Source organism: Athene cunicularia (assembly GCF_003259725.1).
Source record: "Athene cunicularia isolate RWA chromosome 1 unlocalized genomic scaffold, athCun1 chr1_part2, whole genome shotgun sequence".
In the NCBI taxonomy this organism is placed as follows: domain Eukaryota; kingdom Metazoa; phylum Chordata; class Aves; order Strigiformes; family Strigidae; genus Athene; species Athene cunicularia.
The window spans coordinates 45,102,386-45,119,973 of NW_020799092.1; the positions used below are offsets into that span (position 1 = coordinate 45,102,386).

The 17,588-nt window shown below is 37.1% G+C and overlaps 1 protein-coding gene across 17 annotated transcripts in view; it reads left to right on the forward strand.

Annotated features, from left to right (window-relative positions):
* Positions 1-17,588, forward strand: part of GRIP1 (glutamate receptor interacting protein 1) — a 235,284-nt gene that overhangs the window by 132,105 nt on the left and 85,591 nt on the right. For 15 of the 17 annotated variants that reach the window (XR_003397644.1, XR_003397643.1, XM_026841100.1 and 12 more), the window contains 2 exons: positions 15,859-15,994; positions 16,936-17,081. Coding sequence is in view for 15 of the 17 variants with exons in the window: in XM_026841100.1 (XP_026696901.1) it covers positions 15,859-15,994; positions 16,936-17,081 (282 nt within the window). In the remaining 2 variants the exon portion in view is untranslated. Of the gene's footprint in view, positions 1-2,615; positions 2,727-14,135; positions 14,216-15,858; positions 15,995-16,935; positions 17,082-17,588 lie in introns of those variants that run through there. The other 2 variants (XM_026841109.1, XM_026841110.1) reach the window with 2 other exon arrangements.

Here is a 17,588-nt window from a genome sequence, read left to right on the forward strand (position 1 = left end):
CTTTTTGTTACAAAATTATATGTCCATTTTGCCAATATGAAGTGGTTTACAGTGTTTCATGTGGATGGAGAAAGGGTTGTTTCTTTCCTTGTTTGTTTAATAGCATTTTCAAGCTTCTTGGAATAAGAGACTTTGGTGTTTTGTGTGTCTTGCTCATCACAACCCTCATGTGTGGGGCAGAGGTACAAATTTGTACCTTAGAGTATAGAATAAAAGAGTTAGGCATGTCTGTTTTGTGTAGGAGCTGTAAGACCACAAGTTAATTATAGCATCATTACAAACTAGTTTTTTGTTTGTGTTAAGAACAAAGAGCTCATCTTTTATTATACACACACACATATATATATACACACACATATATTTACTATATATTGTGAATTTACATTGAGTTCATGGGCCAGAAGAGACCTTGGTGACCATCTAAACTAAACATACAGCTTCCCTGAATTTACTTAATATTTCAAGTTGTATTTCAATTATATTTTAGAGGGACATTCAATCTATTTAAGGTTGCCAGTGATATAAAATCCATTGCAGCCTTTTGTGGTTAATTAGCCTCACTTTTATATCTAGCTTGAGTGTCTGTGGTTTCAGCTTCATCTCATTTGTGATAAAGAGTTGTTTTTCATCAAAAATCACTTCATCCTTTATAGCTAATTCTTTATGAAATTATTGTTTAATCTTCCCTTTTTTGAAGTAAACAAATTGTGCTTCTGAGGTCTTCTGTTCCTAGGCCTGTTTCTTTAACTATTCTGAAAACTCTGTTCTGACTTTCCAGCCCTCTCTTTGTTTAGTTGATTCTTGTTGAATCATGTAGCAAGAATGAGATAAAGCATCCAAGTGACAGTCACTACTTCACTAATTACAAAGGTGTACCAAGTATTGCTGTGTAAAACTATCTTGTTTATATATTCATGGTTTGCATTAATTATTCTGCCCAGTGAGAGTTTCGATCACCTGCCAGAATTCCCAAATCCTTTTCTGTCCACACTAATTTCATAATTAATTTACTGCATACATCCAATCATACCTCTTACATTAATAGAGTGGGAGACTTTATTAACTTTGTAGATGATATACAGGCTAGTAGAATGCAGATGCTTACCTTTTTTTTATTTATTGTCCTTGTCCAAATTGCAGGTATTACTTTCAATTTGTATCTGCATGGTCTTGGGAATCCACTAATGTGTGAATAAACACATGAAGAAGGCTCTTCCTTAAAGTCTCACTTATTAACAATACTGAAGAGTACAGAAAGCAAAACAAGGAATATTTTAATAGGGTAAAAACAGCAAGGTGGCCAAAATCAAAAGATGCCAATGCTCTTATTCATAGAAAACATTGGTGGAAGGACACTGTGAATATCAATCCAAGCAGGAGCAAGTACCAGTCTTTAATGTAATTGATTTTATCAGTGAAGCAAAGAGCCCAGCTTAATAGTTAACTCTGAGACAATATTCTGTCAAAACCTTCTTGCCATATTAGATGACATTGTGACCCCGAATAGTTGTCAGATAAATGATATAGAAAATGAGCATTGACCTTTGTGGTAGTAAAAACCCAATGTCATAGAAGAATGAGGGACACATGCTGCATCTGAATTTTAGGTGTCACTGACAAACCGTGAGTGATCATACCTCATAACGGAGTGTGAATATTGATCCCCAAAATATTGCTCCTGTAAACGGAAGTGAGAAGTAAAAACTGATAGAGATTGTATAGGGAAATCTTGCCATTAGACCAAGACTGCAGCAAATAGACCCAAACTATCAAGAATACCTAATGCTGCAGTACAATTAAAATTAATTATAATTTCTAAATAACATGCATGGAACATATTAACGTGGGAGTGAAAACATCTGCTTTTCCAAAAAGTTTTCTGGTTGAGTTCTGGCTAAAAGATATGTCATTAATTCTGGAATTGAAAATTTAGCAAGTGTATTTGAAAGTCACTACAAACTTGTAGCTACAAAACCAGATGCCTAGTAAGGAATTTCTGCAATTTTATGATAAGAATTATACCTAAGCCTAATGAGACCATTAAAATCCAAGAGCTTTATTCCTTAGCCACTAACAAAAGGTAATGGTGCAATAGAGAGCATATAGCGGATGGAAACATAATAAAAATGATGGAGCTCAACTTACTTAATCCCACACCATGGAAAATAATAGACAAGCTTTTTTAAGTGAGTCAGTCGAGCTTAAGAGCTAGCCAACTAGGATGATACCTGGACATGACTATAATGTAAGATGTGCTTTTCATGGTCTCAGTTAAGGGTGTTGGAAATCTCAAGAGTATTTCTGACAAGTTCTGGATATGTTTTATAGTCCAGAGCTTCTCTATGTACAAAGTTGAAGTAGAGTCTAGAACATTTTATATGCTGATCCAATGCACATTTTAGTATATCTGCTACCCTATAAAAATATCATTGACCAGTAGTTAATACATGGGGATCGGATGGTATCAGGGCATCATCTTGTATTTTTTTAATACATGTATGATTTAAAATTAAACATTATAAACTCAAAACCATAACAAATCTTCTTCTCAGATGGTGGCACTTAACATTAGACTGGTATCTCGTATCTTCATCATAAACTCTGCATCTTCACGTGGGGAAAAATGTGATGAATGTGCAAACCTGTTATGGCCTGGTGATCACCTACTCTAGACTTTGCTAAAACAAGAAGGAAAAGAAAGTCCAGAGCAAAGACTCTTATTACGGGTATTCTGTAAGATGTGTAAACTAGGTGTTTCCTGGAGAATACTGCTGGTGAATCTGGGTTGGTTGGAAGTGTGAATTTTGCAGTATTTCTAAATGAACAAAGCTTCAAGGTACAAAAAGTGACATCAGCACAGAAGTGCTGTCTCTCTTCTTTTGCTTGATAAATTGGTCTAAATTTTTTTGGCTTCTTTTTTCCCCCATTATGACTTCATCTCTGCTGGGAGGGTTTGACATTATATCAACACACATATAGTCATGTTTGGGGACATTTTTTTAAAATGTAAATCTGCCCTTAGCAGAAAAGTTTTTGGAGGTGGAACCTGCAAGACATTTATGCAGAACAAGATTAGAGGAAAACAGTAGTTGATGATGTTTAGCAAATATCGAGAAAAAATTAGAGCAAATGTGTTTATTTGATAGTTTTCCTCAGGCAGAAATCACCTTTACCATTTATTTTCAGTCAAAAGTGTCTTGGAGGAGGTGACCTTAAGAATAAGCTAAATTCTGGGAGTCAGATAGATCCTGTCTAGAAACATTTACTTTTAGTGATTTTTGTAAATTCTACAGTTTAGATAAATAGCTCTGTGCAATATTAGATACCGTCAGCAGCCTCTCCTGCACTCCTTAGGAAATTCCAAATTGTGCCTACAGATGATACTAATCTCTCTGTCCATTTTAATAAATGTTTGTTGTATACTTACAAGTAAAAACGGATCCTGTCATGCCAGATGTTCTTTGTTGGTGCAAATCTTAGCTCCATATTCAAACTGGTATGATATGCTTCCATTAGCAGTGCTAAGTTAAGTGATGTTATGATAATGGCAGAAACGCTAAACACATCAGCATGTTTGACATACGGTGTCCTTTATATGTATGCCCAGACTATGGGACAGGCTGTAAATTAGGAAAAAAAACAAACTGTTAAATCTGACTATCTGATACAGTACAAATTAAGGACTGGGGTGACAGCTTCAAAGATTTCAGAAGTTATAGCTGTAAAATTTTGAGTCTGTAATTAGATCTCTGGTTGGTTTATTTACCAGGAGCTAATGAGTTAAAAGGAATAGTCTGCTGTTACTGTCAAAGTGTTAATCTGACATAGAAAAACAAAGGGGAGGAATTAGTTTTTTGTATTTCATAAATCTAAATGATGGTGCTTTTTTGCATTAAAGAGGCTGAATCTGGGAGTTAAGAAATCCAACTAATTTAGGTTGACACATTTGATACTCTACTTGGGACAGACAAGTAATGTATGATTTATGCCATTGTGATTGCTTTAGTCACGTGAGTAACCCTATCACAGTTTTTAATACTATAGTAATACAAAGAAAAAGATTTGAGCACTAATCTTTTCAGGTGGAATGAATGGCAATTTCAGATGCTCAGTGCCTGATCTAGATGGAAATTTCCCAGTGATGCAGACCAGCTGAAAAGCATTGATTTATTAAACCTGGGGTAGTTTATAATTCAAATGATGAAGGATAACTGAACTACTCTGGCATGGGGTCCCCAGCCATTCCAGGCTTCTGAGCACAGGGCATACAGCTGAGAGCAGCCTGGTGTAAGCAGCAGTGAAACAAAATGATACAGGTCACAGGGAGCAGAAGTTTATTTCATTTAAAAAACACCACATGTTGGTATAGCTGGAGAAGAAAAAAGTTTCAGAATGCATCTGTTTGTGTAACTCTCAGAAGTTTTATACCAAACTGGAAGCATATCAAATGTAAAAATAAAATTTTCTCATAGTTTTCCCTCTAGTTCTGGTTAGTAAATTGTACTATAAATGATAATAGAGTATCTGCCAGGGCCTGTGTATGGAGAACGGCCTGGTAGGTTCCTTAGGTGATTTTGTAAGCTTAAAATTATTGAGAATTTAAATACTTGCTTTTAAAAAAATGGCCATATATATCGTTTAACAGAGGAGGAGAGAAACAGGGACAGTCCCATCTTGTGGGTTGTTTGCATGGAGTCAACAACCTGAACGAGTGCTCATAAGCAGGCAGTTTCTTCCTAAGAACAACCTTCATTACAGTGCCAGCTCTTTTTCACAAACAATCTTACTTTAAAATAAGTATTTTCAACAAGCATGCTGTGAGTTGTGTTAGCAGCTTCCCCTGTTTGCATCCTTGTTGAGATTCTGTGCATTGCATTTTGTGTGAAATTGGCAGATGTCAGGTAGTACTGTTTAGCTGAATCTATATCTGTTTCAGTCTATTTGAAGGTTTTAGCTATTTCTTCAATTCATAGAGACACTTACCTGTCTTTGTCTTAACCTCATGGCCACTGAAGGGAGAGAAAGCCTTTGCAATAGACACAATGAACAAGATGTGTGGCTGAAGCAGACATGAGCCAGAATATATAGCTAGCATGTCTTAATATTTTTGGAGAGGCAGGTAGGTGTAATCATCTTTGTTCCTTTTCACCTGAAGTTTCTGGAGAATAAGAGGAAATGTTGAAAGAAAAGCCTAAAAAACTTTCCTGTGAAACATGCATCACATTATGGAGTTTGACAGAGGAAAGTTTTTTTTTTTCCTGCAGTATACAATAATGAGACTGCTCTGGGATAATGCAAGCCTCTTACATTGATGTCACATTCAGATTTTTGCTGAGACCTGCATAGAGCTTCTTGAAGTGACCTGAAGATGTAAGATGTTCCTATTGTCTCACAGGCTAGTAGGTGCAATATTACTAGGTGCTAATATGATGCCATTTCAGTTTCTGCTAATGGTGTGGCATATGCTGGAAATTTAGATGAGAAAAGAAATCGTATCATATAGGTACATTCTTGCAGCTGTGCATTTTACTGTTTCACTGCAGTGATTTGTTCAGCAAGCTTGACTGTCTAATAAGTTAGCTCATGCAAATGAATGCATCTGTCTTCATTCCTCTTTGCCATTAGTTCATTATGCATACATTAAACCTTAGGGAATAAGTACAGAGATTGATTAGAGAGTTACAGAGTGCAGGTTAGCAGCCAAGAAATGCTTGAATTCTTCTTCTTTTTTTTTTTTTTTCTGTTGGCAGACTTCTTTTGCAGAAACAGTAAATCCTTGTGGATTTTAAATGCTTATTGATATCTAAAATCATCACTATTCCTGTGATTTGGAAACTTTTAATATAAGCCAGTTGCTTATTTTGTAGTTCTTTAACCCAGCTTTTCCTTTGGCTTTAACTACATTTTTTCTTCATTCTGAATATTAAGTTAATGGTCCTATTGTCACAGGCATTTTTTTTATTATAAACACCTGAGAAAAAAATCCAGTGCGTCCTATTTATCAGGTGGTGTTGCATATTAAATTCACCTCTTAAGTCATCCTTGAAACTTTAGTTTTATATCAGACTGAAGTATAGCAAAAGAATTAGTCATTATCAGATCGCTTTTTAAAACATTCATAGTTATGCATTCTTTCAGCTTATTTTTGAACAACCATTTCTCAGAAGTGGGCATTTCTGGATTGTGGTTTTCTGCAAAGATAGAGTAAGCAAACCATAAAGGCATCAGTGATAACTGAGCACAAAGGACAAAAGGTAAAATCTGTATGGAGTAATCACTCTCATTTTCCATTATTTTCATTTAGTTCTCATTTTTCCAAGGATTGTCTCATCTTCCACACAGAGACTTAGATAAAGCCTTTTGTCAGGCCGAATCTCCCTCAGTACTACCAAGTAGAAAGATAGGGGTGTGTGTACATCATTCAGCTTCTTATGTTCTACAAAGAGGTACATGAACTTAAATATTTGCTCCTTAATACAAGTACTAGGAAAAGTTTTACTGGCTCATTCCTCCAAATTTCAGTCGTCATAATATATATTTGAAAATTTACCATCCATTATCTGAATGCCTGCATAACAGTTTATCTAAAAAGGAGTGACACCATTACTGTATTCTTTCCAGATCCTTACTGCTTCAATTTTGCCATGATACTAGTGATGTTGGCTCCACATCTTGAAAAGGAAAACTGGGGTTTGTATTAGCTAAAATGTTAAATTATGTAGCAACTGTAGACCATGACAGGCAACTCAAAATATGTTTAGTAAAAATAAATTACAGCTCAGTTGGAGAAATGTCATCTAATGGCACTGTTGCTAAATCTTACCTGGTAGCCACAGGATGTTGAAACACTGGAAGGAGCTGCAAAATATATCTTAAATGGCAAACACCTAAGCAATTCAGGCAGTTCTTAATCTAAAATGGACAGAAGATTAAGAGGTGATTTGATCAGAGGTTACAGTTCTCTATCTGCAGGGATAGCCTGGGTGTAAAGGTGGTAGTATAATGAGATTTTGGGATTGAAGACTTGTCTACTCCCAATTCAGATAGAAATTAGCTGTGCATATGGCAGATTTTCCATCACATAATGCTTTCAAGGCCACATTGGATATCTTTCTAAAAGGTAATCTGTAGCTGCAGATATCACTATATCACATTTCTCTGCTTATGTCACTCTGGCGATCAGAGAGAGAATTGTTCTCAGTGGTTCCTTCCTGCCTTGAAATGCACAAATGCAATCAATCCTGTAATCAATCCTGCCCGATCCATTTTGGTAACGTTAGAAAGCAGAGAAACTGGATCAGTCAGGCGGTGCTTTTGTGAATAGTGTCACCTCAGTACAAATAAACGCTAATTAGCAAGAGTTCTCTTCATGCTAATTTCTTAATAAAGGAAATGAGGAGGAAGTTGGAAGTGAATCAGTCACAGTTATGGGAAGAAGTTTTATAAATCAAAATACCACATCAGTGTCAAAGCTCTGTGCTGTTCTGCACACCAGGATTTCCACTAGCAAGGCAGGAGCGTTACTGAGTCCATCATCCAGTTCAGGCAGAAATGTGGAGAAGACTAATGTGTAGCTCTGTCCTTTCCTCATCAATAGTGTTTAGGGCAGCTAGCACTGCTGATGCACAATCCAAGTTTAAGACTTGGTTTGCTTATTGCCTGAAGCAGAATTTTCAAAAGGAAACACATGTTTCAAGAGGGAGATACAAATTAGAGATAACTGTGGGTGTAAGCTTCAGCTCAAAAGTACCTTCTACTACCCATTCCCCACCTAAGAAATAAAAGACATTGTGTGGATGTAAAGAGTTTTGAGTTCTGGAAAGCCCTGTACTGTCTGTTTAAGAGATTGTGAAGGTTGAGGCCATTGAGTCATTCATCACTGTGCTTGTTTTGCCTTACTGTCCAATGTCCTTGCTTCAGAAAGCTCCACCGCGACAATTTAGTGAGCTGCTTTGGGCCCCACATATGTTCAGGAATTTGCCCCCACAGATAATATGGGAGCAGAAAAATGCTTGAATTTACTGAAAGCTAGCAAGTGTTTCAAGGTGGAACGGGTCCTTTTCTGAAGGTAAGGAAGTTGGTCATTGCAAATCTTCACGCATGCAGGTAGTGATCAACAGATAGTGTAGATACTCCCCCAAAGAAAGCCATCATTGAAAACACTAGAACTTCACAGCTAGCTCAAGGAATAAATGTGCTTTAACTGAATGACATCATTGAGCAAGTTTATAGTTGACACTGCATATTTATTCCAACCCCACTGCAAAATGGCATGACAGGAATCAGAAGATCTTTTTTTGTCATTAATAATGAAAAAAAAAAAAATTGGTGGTGATTCCACTAAATCTACATCTTCTTACAGTAATATACTAAAGTATTCATATTTGCTGAAGCCAGATGTTTTAATATTTTATAATTTTCTTAATAATTTTTCCTCTAATTGAATTTCTCTGCCAAGATTTGCTCAGGGATTACAAGTACTAATTCTATTATTTTGACACTTAAGCTTGAAATATATCTTTAAAAATCCATTTTAATTTAAATATATTGGTTGTTCTTCAATATGCTTGTAAGAGTTCAAGTTGTAATTTGATTCTTTACCTATAATAGGGGATTATAGGACTTTTATGTTTACACTTTCCTTCTGTGCAGATGTTCTGCATTGTATTATGTTCCACCTTTATGGACATCTGCACAAATTAAGAAAACAGGAAGTATATGAGGTAAAAATTACAGAAAGATACCTTAAAAATGAAGACCCTTCCAAATGTCATGGCAGTTTTAAACATTTTCTCAGTGGCTGTGATTTTGCCCTTCCCCACCATTGGGCTCTCCCAAACAGTCCAAAACCAGGTGGAATGAAAAAAAAAAAATTGTTTTCGCATGTCTTCATGTTATTCCCCCATAAGCCTTGTCACCAGCCAACTCAAGAAAATGTAGAGAGGGAAGGGCTTGTTGTTCTGACTGTGTGTAGCCTGGTATTTTCAGTACTTGCTGTAGGGTGAAAAGCAAACTACAAAGAGAAGAGTTCCTCCAAAAATTCCTAGGAGCAACAGCTCTTAGAAGATTCAAATTACATCATCTGTATAGAGATAACTGAAGTTCATCTCTGAATGCATGGTATCTGTCAAAGTAACATCATGAATAATTTTAGGCCGCTAGCACTTAGAATGTTTGAGAGTATTGACATGTATTCTTGATTTGTTGTTTCCTGGCAATATTGTGCAACCCAGTTGTGAACAAAAGCAAACTAAAAAAAACTTATTTCATTACGGAATTTCTGCAAGCAGGACTATTCAGAGGATCGAGAAGCCTGTTGTTCCTTCACCAGCACTTCTCTTGTTTGGCAAAGCTTCTAGCCATATGGCCACCCAGCTCCCTTCTTAGTCTGTGTATGTGCTGCAGTTAGCCTGGAGAAACCTCTCTGCTTCTTACACAACTGCTTCTGTGGACCACTTTTCCCTCTAAGTTCAAAGTAGCCTCTTTTGCATCCTCATATGACACTATCCCTTGTAAGTCTGCCGTACAGAGATCATTCTTATCATTGCTGTACAGAGCTGCTTCTCTGTGAGAACTGATTTTACACCGTACCATACCATTTTTCCATTTTCTGGCAAACGTTTTCTACCACTCCTGTCTGTGGTGAGTGGACTCAGACACACTCAGGATATTGAATCTTGAGCGTGTGCCATGGCTGTCCTGCTACTGGAGAAGTGCTGGGACAGTTTGCTATAACTGCGCTGTAGGCTGTGGGGTGGAAATGTTAAGCCTTTGGAAGGTAATAATGGTTTAACTCTGGTCACTGTAAAAAATTAAATGCAGTTCTCCAACAGGTGATTGCAGGTTTTTCACTCATAAAGAACAGTTGTTTTTGTAAAAAGGGTCTTACTCGTACAGTCTTGCAAAACAGTTCACTCCTGAAATGCAATTACTGAAGTTACTGTGATGTGAGTCAATATCTGTGTCATATATCAGGTGTTTATTCCAGTGCTCTTCTGGAAAGAAATTGATGAGGTTCTTGTCATTAAGAATGAAGAGGCAGGTTTTGTCTGTTAACTGGCTTTCAGTTGGTGGTTATTTGATTTCATATTTGGGATATTTGTATTCATTTCTAATCTTACAGTTATAAACAGAGTTTCAAATGGACTACTTATGTTTGATGCTAAATTGAAGACCACCCCTGTTGTATGCCTCAGTTTTGATTTAGAGAGAGTTGGCTGCCAAGATATCTGTTTCTTTGACTTAGAATATGATAAACATACCCAAAACCAAATCGCACAAGAACTAAGCTCTTTTTAGGCAGGAAACCAGCAAGCCCAGATTGTGAGAGCTGTGCTGCCCTGTCCTGCAGGCCTGATGTTTTCAGTGTGTTATATGATTACATCCTGTATATCACGGCCTGGAGTTGATCATAAAATATCATTATTTGCTTTTCTATGTCATGCCTAGGCCAGGCAACAGCCAGAGTTTTTCCAGTTCCTAAACACTAGTGGAAGGCATTTGTTTTTTAGATAATATTTCTGGAGTGACAAAGTAATCTTGTAGGTGTTCTTATAGCTGGGGGAAAATAAATAAATATATATCTATATATCTATCTATATATATATATATATATATATATATATATAAAGGATTGTCTAAAGCCCTGTATACAACCAAAACAGCTGGTTTTTGCAAGTGCCTGGACCTTACCTCTCTCCGTTGCTTTCACTGAAAATGGTACAACATTTCACCTTTACAGCGTTTATCCAAGCTATCAGTCATGTTAGCCCAGCCGCTGACCCAAGGCAGCCTGCATTGGCAGTGTTTTAAATTTATGGTCCTGTTGGTAACTGCGGTATGTTGTGCCTCATAGATGTGCTCTGATGACCTTATACCAGTGCATCTTCTGCTGCGGGTTGCTGGGTTCTGAACTAGGATTGGTTTGAGGATTGTCACTCCACAGGCTGGAGGAGACAGTGCAGAGTGGGTTAAGGTCAGCTTCACGTTTGCAGATTCTTTTCAGCAATGTGGTTATGTTTGCTTATTTTTAATAAAAAATTAGGTGTTTTAGGAGTTAGTTACAGCCAGTCATGAAAAGGACAACAAGGAATTGTATGTTCATCTACCTCTCTTGTCATACTCAGAGAAATACACCTACTCACAAGATTTGAAACGTTGAGTAGATGCGATGTCCCCAGTATAACAAACTGCTATCTGTTTCTTAAGAATTGACTTTATGTGATTTCTTACTAAGCCATGAGATGCCTACTGGAATGTAAAGCAGAATGTTTCCTCTGCAGAATTTCTGCTGACATACAGGGAAAATCCATACAAGAACAGCATTGACTGTATTTTCAACAGACTTACCAATTACTTACTTATTGATTATGTATGTCTTTTGGTAGGAAACGATCAATAACAGCAAGTATTTTAGGTTAAGTTTCACTTATGCCCTGTCCCGGCTGCACTGAACAAACTCAGTCACTTAGGTGGAGGATATGAGCACTTAATCTGATTGTGTAGATTTTAGGCATTTTCTTGGATTTTAAAATGAAATTTTCACAGAAGGGGCAGAAAAGACACTCAATATCTTTATGAAGGCAAATATTTTTCCATGCTACTTTAATATATAAATTAAGATATAAAATTGTAGGAATGTGGAAAATTGAGTTCTCCCAGCTTTCAAATGCTGTTCTGTGGGAAAAAAAAAAAAAAATCTCTTATGAAGTCTAGCATTTTGTTTTCTTTTTGAAGAAGTGATATATTCTAAGTTCATAAATCTCATGAGTCAATTTATTTTCCATGCTTTTTATTCTTTACAACATATTATTTAGATGCATCAAAAGGTAGGAAACTACAAAAAGTCTGATCATGTATAAAATTCTAGAAGCTTTATCATGATACTATTTTTCTTGAGTAAAAATTAATTTTACATGGTGTTTCTTGGATTTTACTTAACTGCAAGTTGTTCCATTTACTCATCATCTTACAATAAGATTTACACAGTCTTGTATTTGAGCACCAGTTTATCTTTGAAATTTTCTTGTGCTATGTTGAATATCCCTGTAGTCTTCTAGGCTACTGGACAGATCATAGTCTTGTTACACCGACTGACCCTGCTGCAAGTTGGGAACACACAGTTTACAGTGTTGCAATAGCAAACCTAAGAGAAGCATCCAGACCAGAAATAAAGAAAGCAGCAGCAGTTTAAAGTTTTCTTTAGAGTTCAGCTGCTGTGTGTGCTCCACCTTACAGGACTGGAGATTTAAAGGAAGCTCTTTGGAGCAGAACCTTTCTTTTCCATCTTATGTTTGCATGTGTGTACAAGTATGTGTGTGTGTACAAGTATGCATGTCTGCACTCCCCTTGCTGAGCCCATCTCCAGTATTCAGCAGGATTCCCGAGCCCCATTACTGTAGGTAGGTGGATGCCAGAAAATCCGTAGGATGACTGGACAGATAGACAGATGTGTGCCCAGGATCACCCCTGAGGCTGAAGGATGCGATGGAAGTCCTGGGGCATAACCTAAACCCTCCCCAGGCCAAAGGGAGGCAGAGCCCAGTGTGAGCTGCATTTTGCTGCATGCTGCTGGAGTTGTTAATGGTGGGAGAGAAAGAAGTTCTCAAGTGCATTTCTTCAACTGAAGTGTAAAATGGTATTGATTTGGACTTTTTATAGACTTGGAACCATCTTTTCTCTGCAGTTTCATTTTAGAATAATTCATTTGGTTCATATCATGGAGCTGTTCTGCAGGGGTGTTGTTCTGGTATTTGATACTTCATAAACTGTTATGGAGTAAGAAGTCATTTCTTAAACTCATGTTCTATATTCAGTTTACCACTAAGCAAAAGACTTGTAAATTCAATTCCTGGTTTAGTCATAAATTATAAGAGATCTGGAAATAACTTGCCTTCTCTTCTGATGCTGGCTATGCTAATGTTATTAGCAATGTGGGAGTACATGTAGGAAAGAACCAACCCCGGAGACTTATAACTAATTAGGAGTTTGCTGGTTGGCATAAGTAATGAATTATGAGTGAGGTGATACATGGAGTAGTTTTGATTTTTAACCCAAAAAGAGTAGCATAGCTTTGTGTTAACTAGTAAATAGAGACTGACCTTGCATTAGTTAGGAAACAGAATGTACAGATGCAGTTGCTTGTTGTATTGGAAATGGAGTCCCAGGGTTGTTCCGATATTGGGGATTCCCAAAACTCCAGTGGGATTAGTCTGTAATGATAAGGTTGAAGCAATGCAGATGAGTAAACATTAACTATATAGCATTATAAGAAAGGTAACTGTGCGATTTAAGAACGCAAAGATGTAAAACAGAGAGACTGGGTATCAGATGGACCTGGTTCAGAGCACATCCAGGGATAACAGTCTTTTATAAGCAAAACCAACTTAGGCAGATGAATTTCTTCCTGTTATGATTATGTATAAGAAAAGCTACAAAATCTCTCAGAGGGCAAACCTGATGAAACCGTTGCATACTCCTAGATAACCTTATCTGTCAGCAATGAGCATTCCACACCACCACTCCCTTATAGCGTCAATGTATTTTCCCCTCCTGCCTACCAAGGAAGGGTGTTTACAGGTCCCTGTTCTGTTGGCAGAGGTATACAGAAACTTGTCAGAATAGATAGTGAGACGGAACAAACTTGGTCATTACTTTCCATGCCATTAGTTGCAGGGAACTGTATCATTGTTAGCTGGCTTAAAACACCGCATGGATCATCTGTTCCCTGTATCACTTCAGGCAGCAGAATATTTCCCAGCATTGGATTGCAAACTCAAAACCGATATAGAAGATGAAAACACATGTCAGTATTATGGCAAAAGATTAGGCGTATGCAGTGTAGTGTTGATGTCCTGTATACATGTTCTGACAAAGTATTTGTTAAAAAAAATCTTAGATGATCCTGAGAACCAGACTGTACTACTGAGAAGTACAAAGGACGGCTTCAGTCTGGGACATGGGAGAGAGAGTAATTTTCCTTTTGACTCTGTATCTCACAATCAAGTAAACCCTGAATAAACAAGTGTGACTGACACACTGGCCAAACACCTGATGTTGCATTGTGGGTGCAAATGTACAGTATTTTTGGTTGCAGTACTATGTCTAACTCTTGTAATCATTATGAATACTTACAGGTTTTTATAAAAATGAAAGCAACATTTTGGTCCATAGCGTCTCCTACAGCTATGCAACATGTCTACATGTTCAGATGCAGGTAATCACATCTGTTCTTTCTGAACTGTCAAAAAGGCCAGATGTGAGCAAATATTGTGGAAGCTCAGTAGCTTCTAAATTATGTCAAATGTTGGTTTGGTGTCAGTCAGGTTGGAGAACATACTAGGTAGCTTTGCTACTGTCTGCTGCTGACTGCATAGAGACACATTTTGAACAGCTCCACAGTCTCTTGTAATCTTACCTTTTGCAAATACATCTTCCACTTTTTAAATACTTATTTCAACAATCCATGGTGCTGAGCAAATACACTGCAGAATTTTGTTTTAGTAGAAGCGTTATAATCATAAGAGAACTCTTGCCCAAGCACTTAAGTCATGCTGTATAATAGTAAAAATGTGAATAACTGAAGTGAGGTCATTGTCAGCCAGAATGGAAAAAAGATCCTGTCAGCTACTTTATAAAGGAGCAGGAACATTACATAGGATGATGCTATGTCTGCAAAAGGTTCAGCAGTTAACCCTATGAGAAATATTACCAAGGTTTACAGGATACTCCACCAGGGCTGGGGGCTCTGCCTGTCACCATTACCTCTGTATTGCTCAGTTTGGCAGTTCTAATCCGGGCAGTTGTTCTTCATCCTGAAGTCAAGATGTGTTAGGTCATCTACTCAGTCATATAGAAATAACCAGAGAAATGGATTATCTTTCCAGGATGTCATCATTTTCTGGGTGGATCTTTAGGACTTCATGCATTTTTCCAGAATATCTCGACAGCTGGTAGTTTTAATAGATCTTCTTTGACTGGAAACACTGGACATGAGGTATGACTGCCTCGTGGCTTTCTAAAGACTTGCAGCCCTGATGGAACTGTACATATGTAGGTTGCCTTGTCCAGCCACGTGCAATAAGAACATCTCTTTTTGAGACCTCGAGGCTTTCTGTTGCAGGTGAACCTGCATTTGTTGAGGTCTGTGAGATTAACTTGGCATTTTCCAAGAATGCTAAATGGGCAAACTGCAGGAGAGGGTGTCCTAGTCATCATGTAAGGAAAATTTTATATATGCAGCTATAACTAAACCCTTCATTTACTTTATACCCATTTGGCAGAGATTTCACAGAGTTACAGTGGAGATCTATTTGTGTGAGAATAAGGAATAAAGCTGATAAGGTCTGGTACATTCAATCTCCATCTGGCTTTTTGTTTTGTTCAATTGGTTTGATTAACACTGACATCTACTAGTGGCCTCAAATTGAGTCTGGATCTAAAATTTTCTAGTACAATTATATCTTTGTGTCTTTTCTATATAGTCAGTCAGTGGAAAGGTCTTTATAAAACGCAGGGTTCAGAGGGAAAGAGCAGAAAATGAGAAAAGAGCTTTATTAAAATGTGGAAAAACTACCTTTAATTGTACATGTTGCTGGACTTTGTATTTATTGGTTCTGAATAGTATATTAGCACATTGGTGTCGTTTTTGATAACCTTTTACAGAACATACATCTCTTATCTGTATGCAGAATCTTGCAGACAGAACTTGTGAACTGTAACACAGAGACTCTCCAGATGTAGACGTTATTTCTTATTAACATACACAATTATTTTCTTGGGAAGTAGTTGACATTTTAGAAAGGCAACATCTGTGTTATCACTTAAATTTTAATAATGCTAATAATTTTCTTTCAACAGAGGAATTCAAGGGCTCAACAATAGTTGAATTAATGAAAAAAGAAGGCACCACCCTAGGGCTTACAGTATCGGGTGGAATCGACAAGGATGGGAAACCAAGAGTATCTAACCTTCGTCAAGGAGGAATCGCTGCTAGGTAACCACATCTCAAGCCACAAAATGCATTATAAGATGTGATTGCTTCAGAAATACATACCACATCAGAAAGGTCACTAACAAATATGTAACTGGATGCATCTATAATGGTAGCCTATCAGACCAGAGAAGCTCGGAGAGAAACAGCAACAGCTGGTCCTCCTCTTCCCTCAAGGCTACTTTGACAAAAACTAAAAATACCAGTGAGATATTTGAAAGTCATCATAAGACTTAAGTTTCTTCTAAATTCTATACATCTTATTTCTCTATTTTTTTGTCCTTGAACAAAAACTTGAGAGGAAAAGCACAAAATACCGATGGAAAAAAAATATGGAAAAAAAATATGGAAAAAACATAGTACTACCATAATTCGTTTTTTTTTAAAAACTGTTTTTCAGCTGGTTTTAAGATTTAAAAGAGTCTAAAGTCATAGCTACCTTGCTTACTACTACAGTGGAAACAAAAATACTGATATTCATGAATGAAACAAGTCAAAAGATAAGGGTTAAACTAAATCATTTGAAGTAACTGAATAGAACATATGCTTTTGGGCAGTGGCCCTTCTCCTATAGCTGTGATGTTAGCTATGAAGGCAGCTATTGTCCAAAAAAATAGTTTTGGATGCTTCCCAAAGAGAGAGAGAAAGATAGGGACGCAAAGAAGATGATTTCCCAGATCCTATACCCTAACCAGTCAAATCATCCAACTCCTTTATTGTACTGCTGGTTTTGTACATCAGAAGTTAATAATGCAAAAGTATTATTTTAATATTTAACAAGCTAGACTAGATTAAGATCTTAAAATGCCACTTCTTGTTTGAAAGATCACCTTGCTTTAATCTAGATGAATGGAAAAATATTTCTTACCATCACTATAGAGTAATTTAAAGGATTTAGTTAGTTAGATCTGTTCTTAACAAAAGGAATATGTACTTTATCCTAGGAGTGACCAGCTGGATGTAGGCGACTACATCAAATCTGTGAATGGAATCAACTTGACCAAATTTCGCCATGATGAGATCATCAGCCTGCTCAAGAATGTTGGCGAGAGGGTTGTTTTAGAAGTGGAGTATGAGCTGCCTCCAGTCTGTAAGTAATAGCAGAGCAAACTGAAACCTATGCAGAATAGCAGACATTGCCAGCAGTGAGATAAGCATGGTTTGTGATCTTAATTTTTGATAGTGGATGTTTTCTTACATTTTTTTCCACTGCTTTATCGCAGAGCATGGAAGCAGTATGAAAGAACTGGCTGTACAGGGGAATTCTCTCAGAGATGCTCAGCTGTTTTAGGAGCATAGATCCAGCCAAGGGCAGAGCAGAGTTGTCAACCTCTACTATTTGTTTATTTGTTTACTGTTTTGAATACTGGGAATTAGATTAAATAGATTCCAGGGCAAGAGAATCCTTCTTGTTATAGTACGATCTTCTGAGATGAGACCAGTAAATATCTGCTAGTTCTGCCTCTGCCTTTTCCTTTCTTCTCTTCACTTGCAGCACCCTCCTGCTCTCACAGATAAACAACATACTTTGGGACTTTTCCAGTCTTTGCTGACATTACTTTTAGGCAACATCTCATTTCTAGAGCAAAAGACCCAG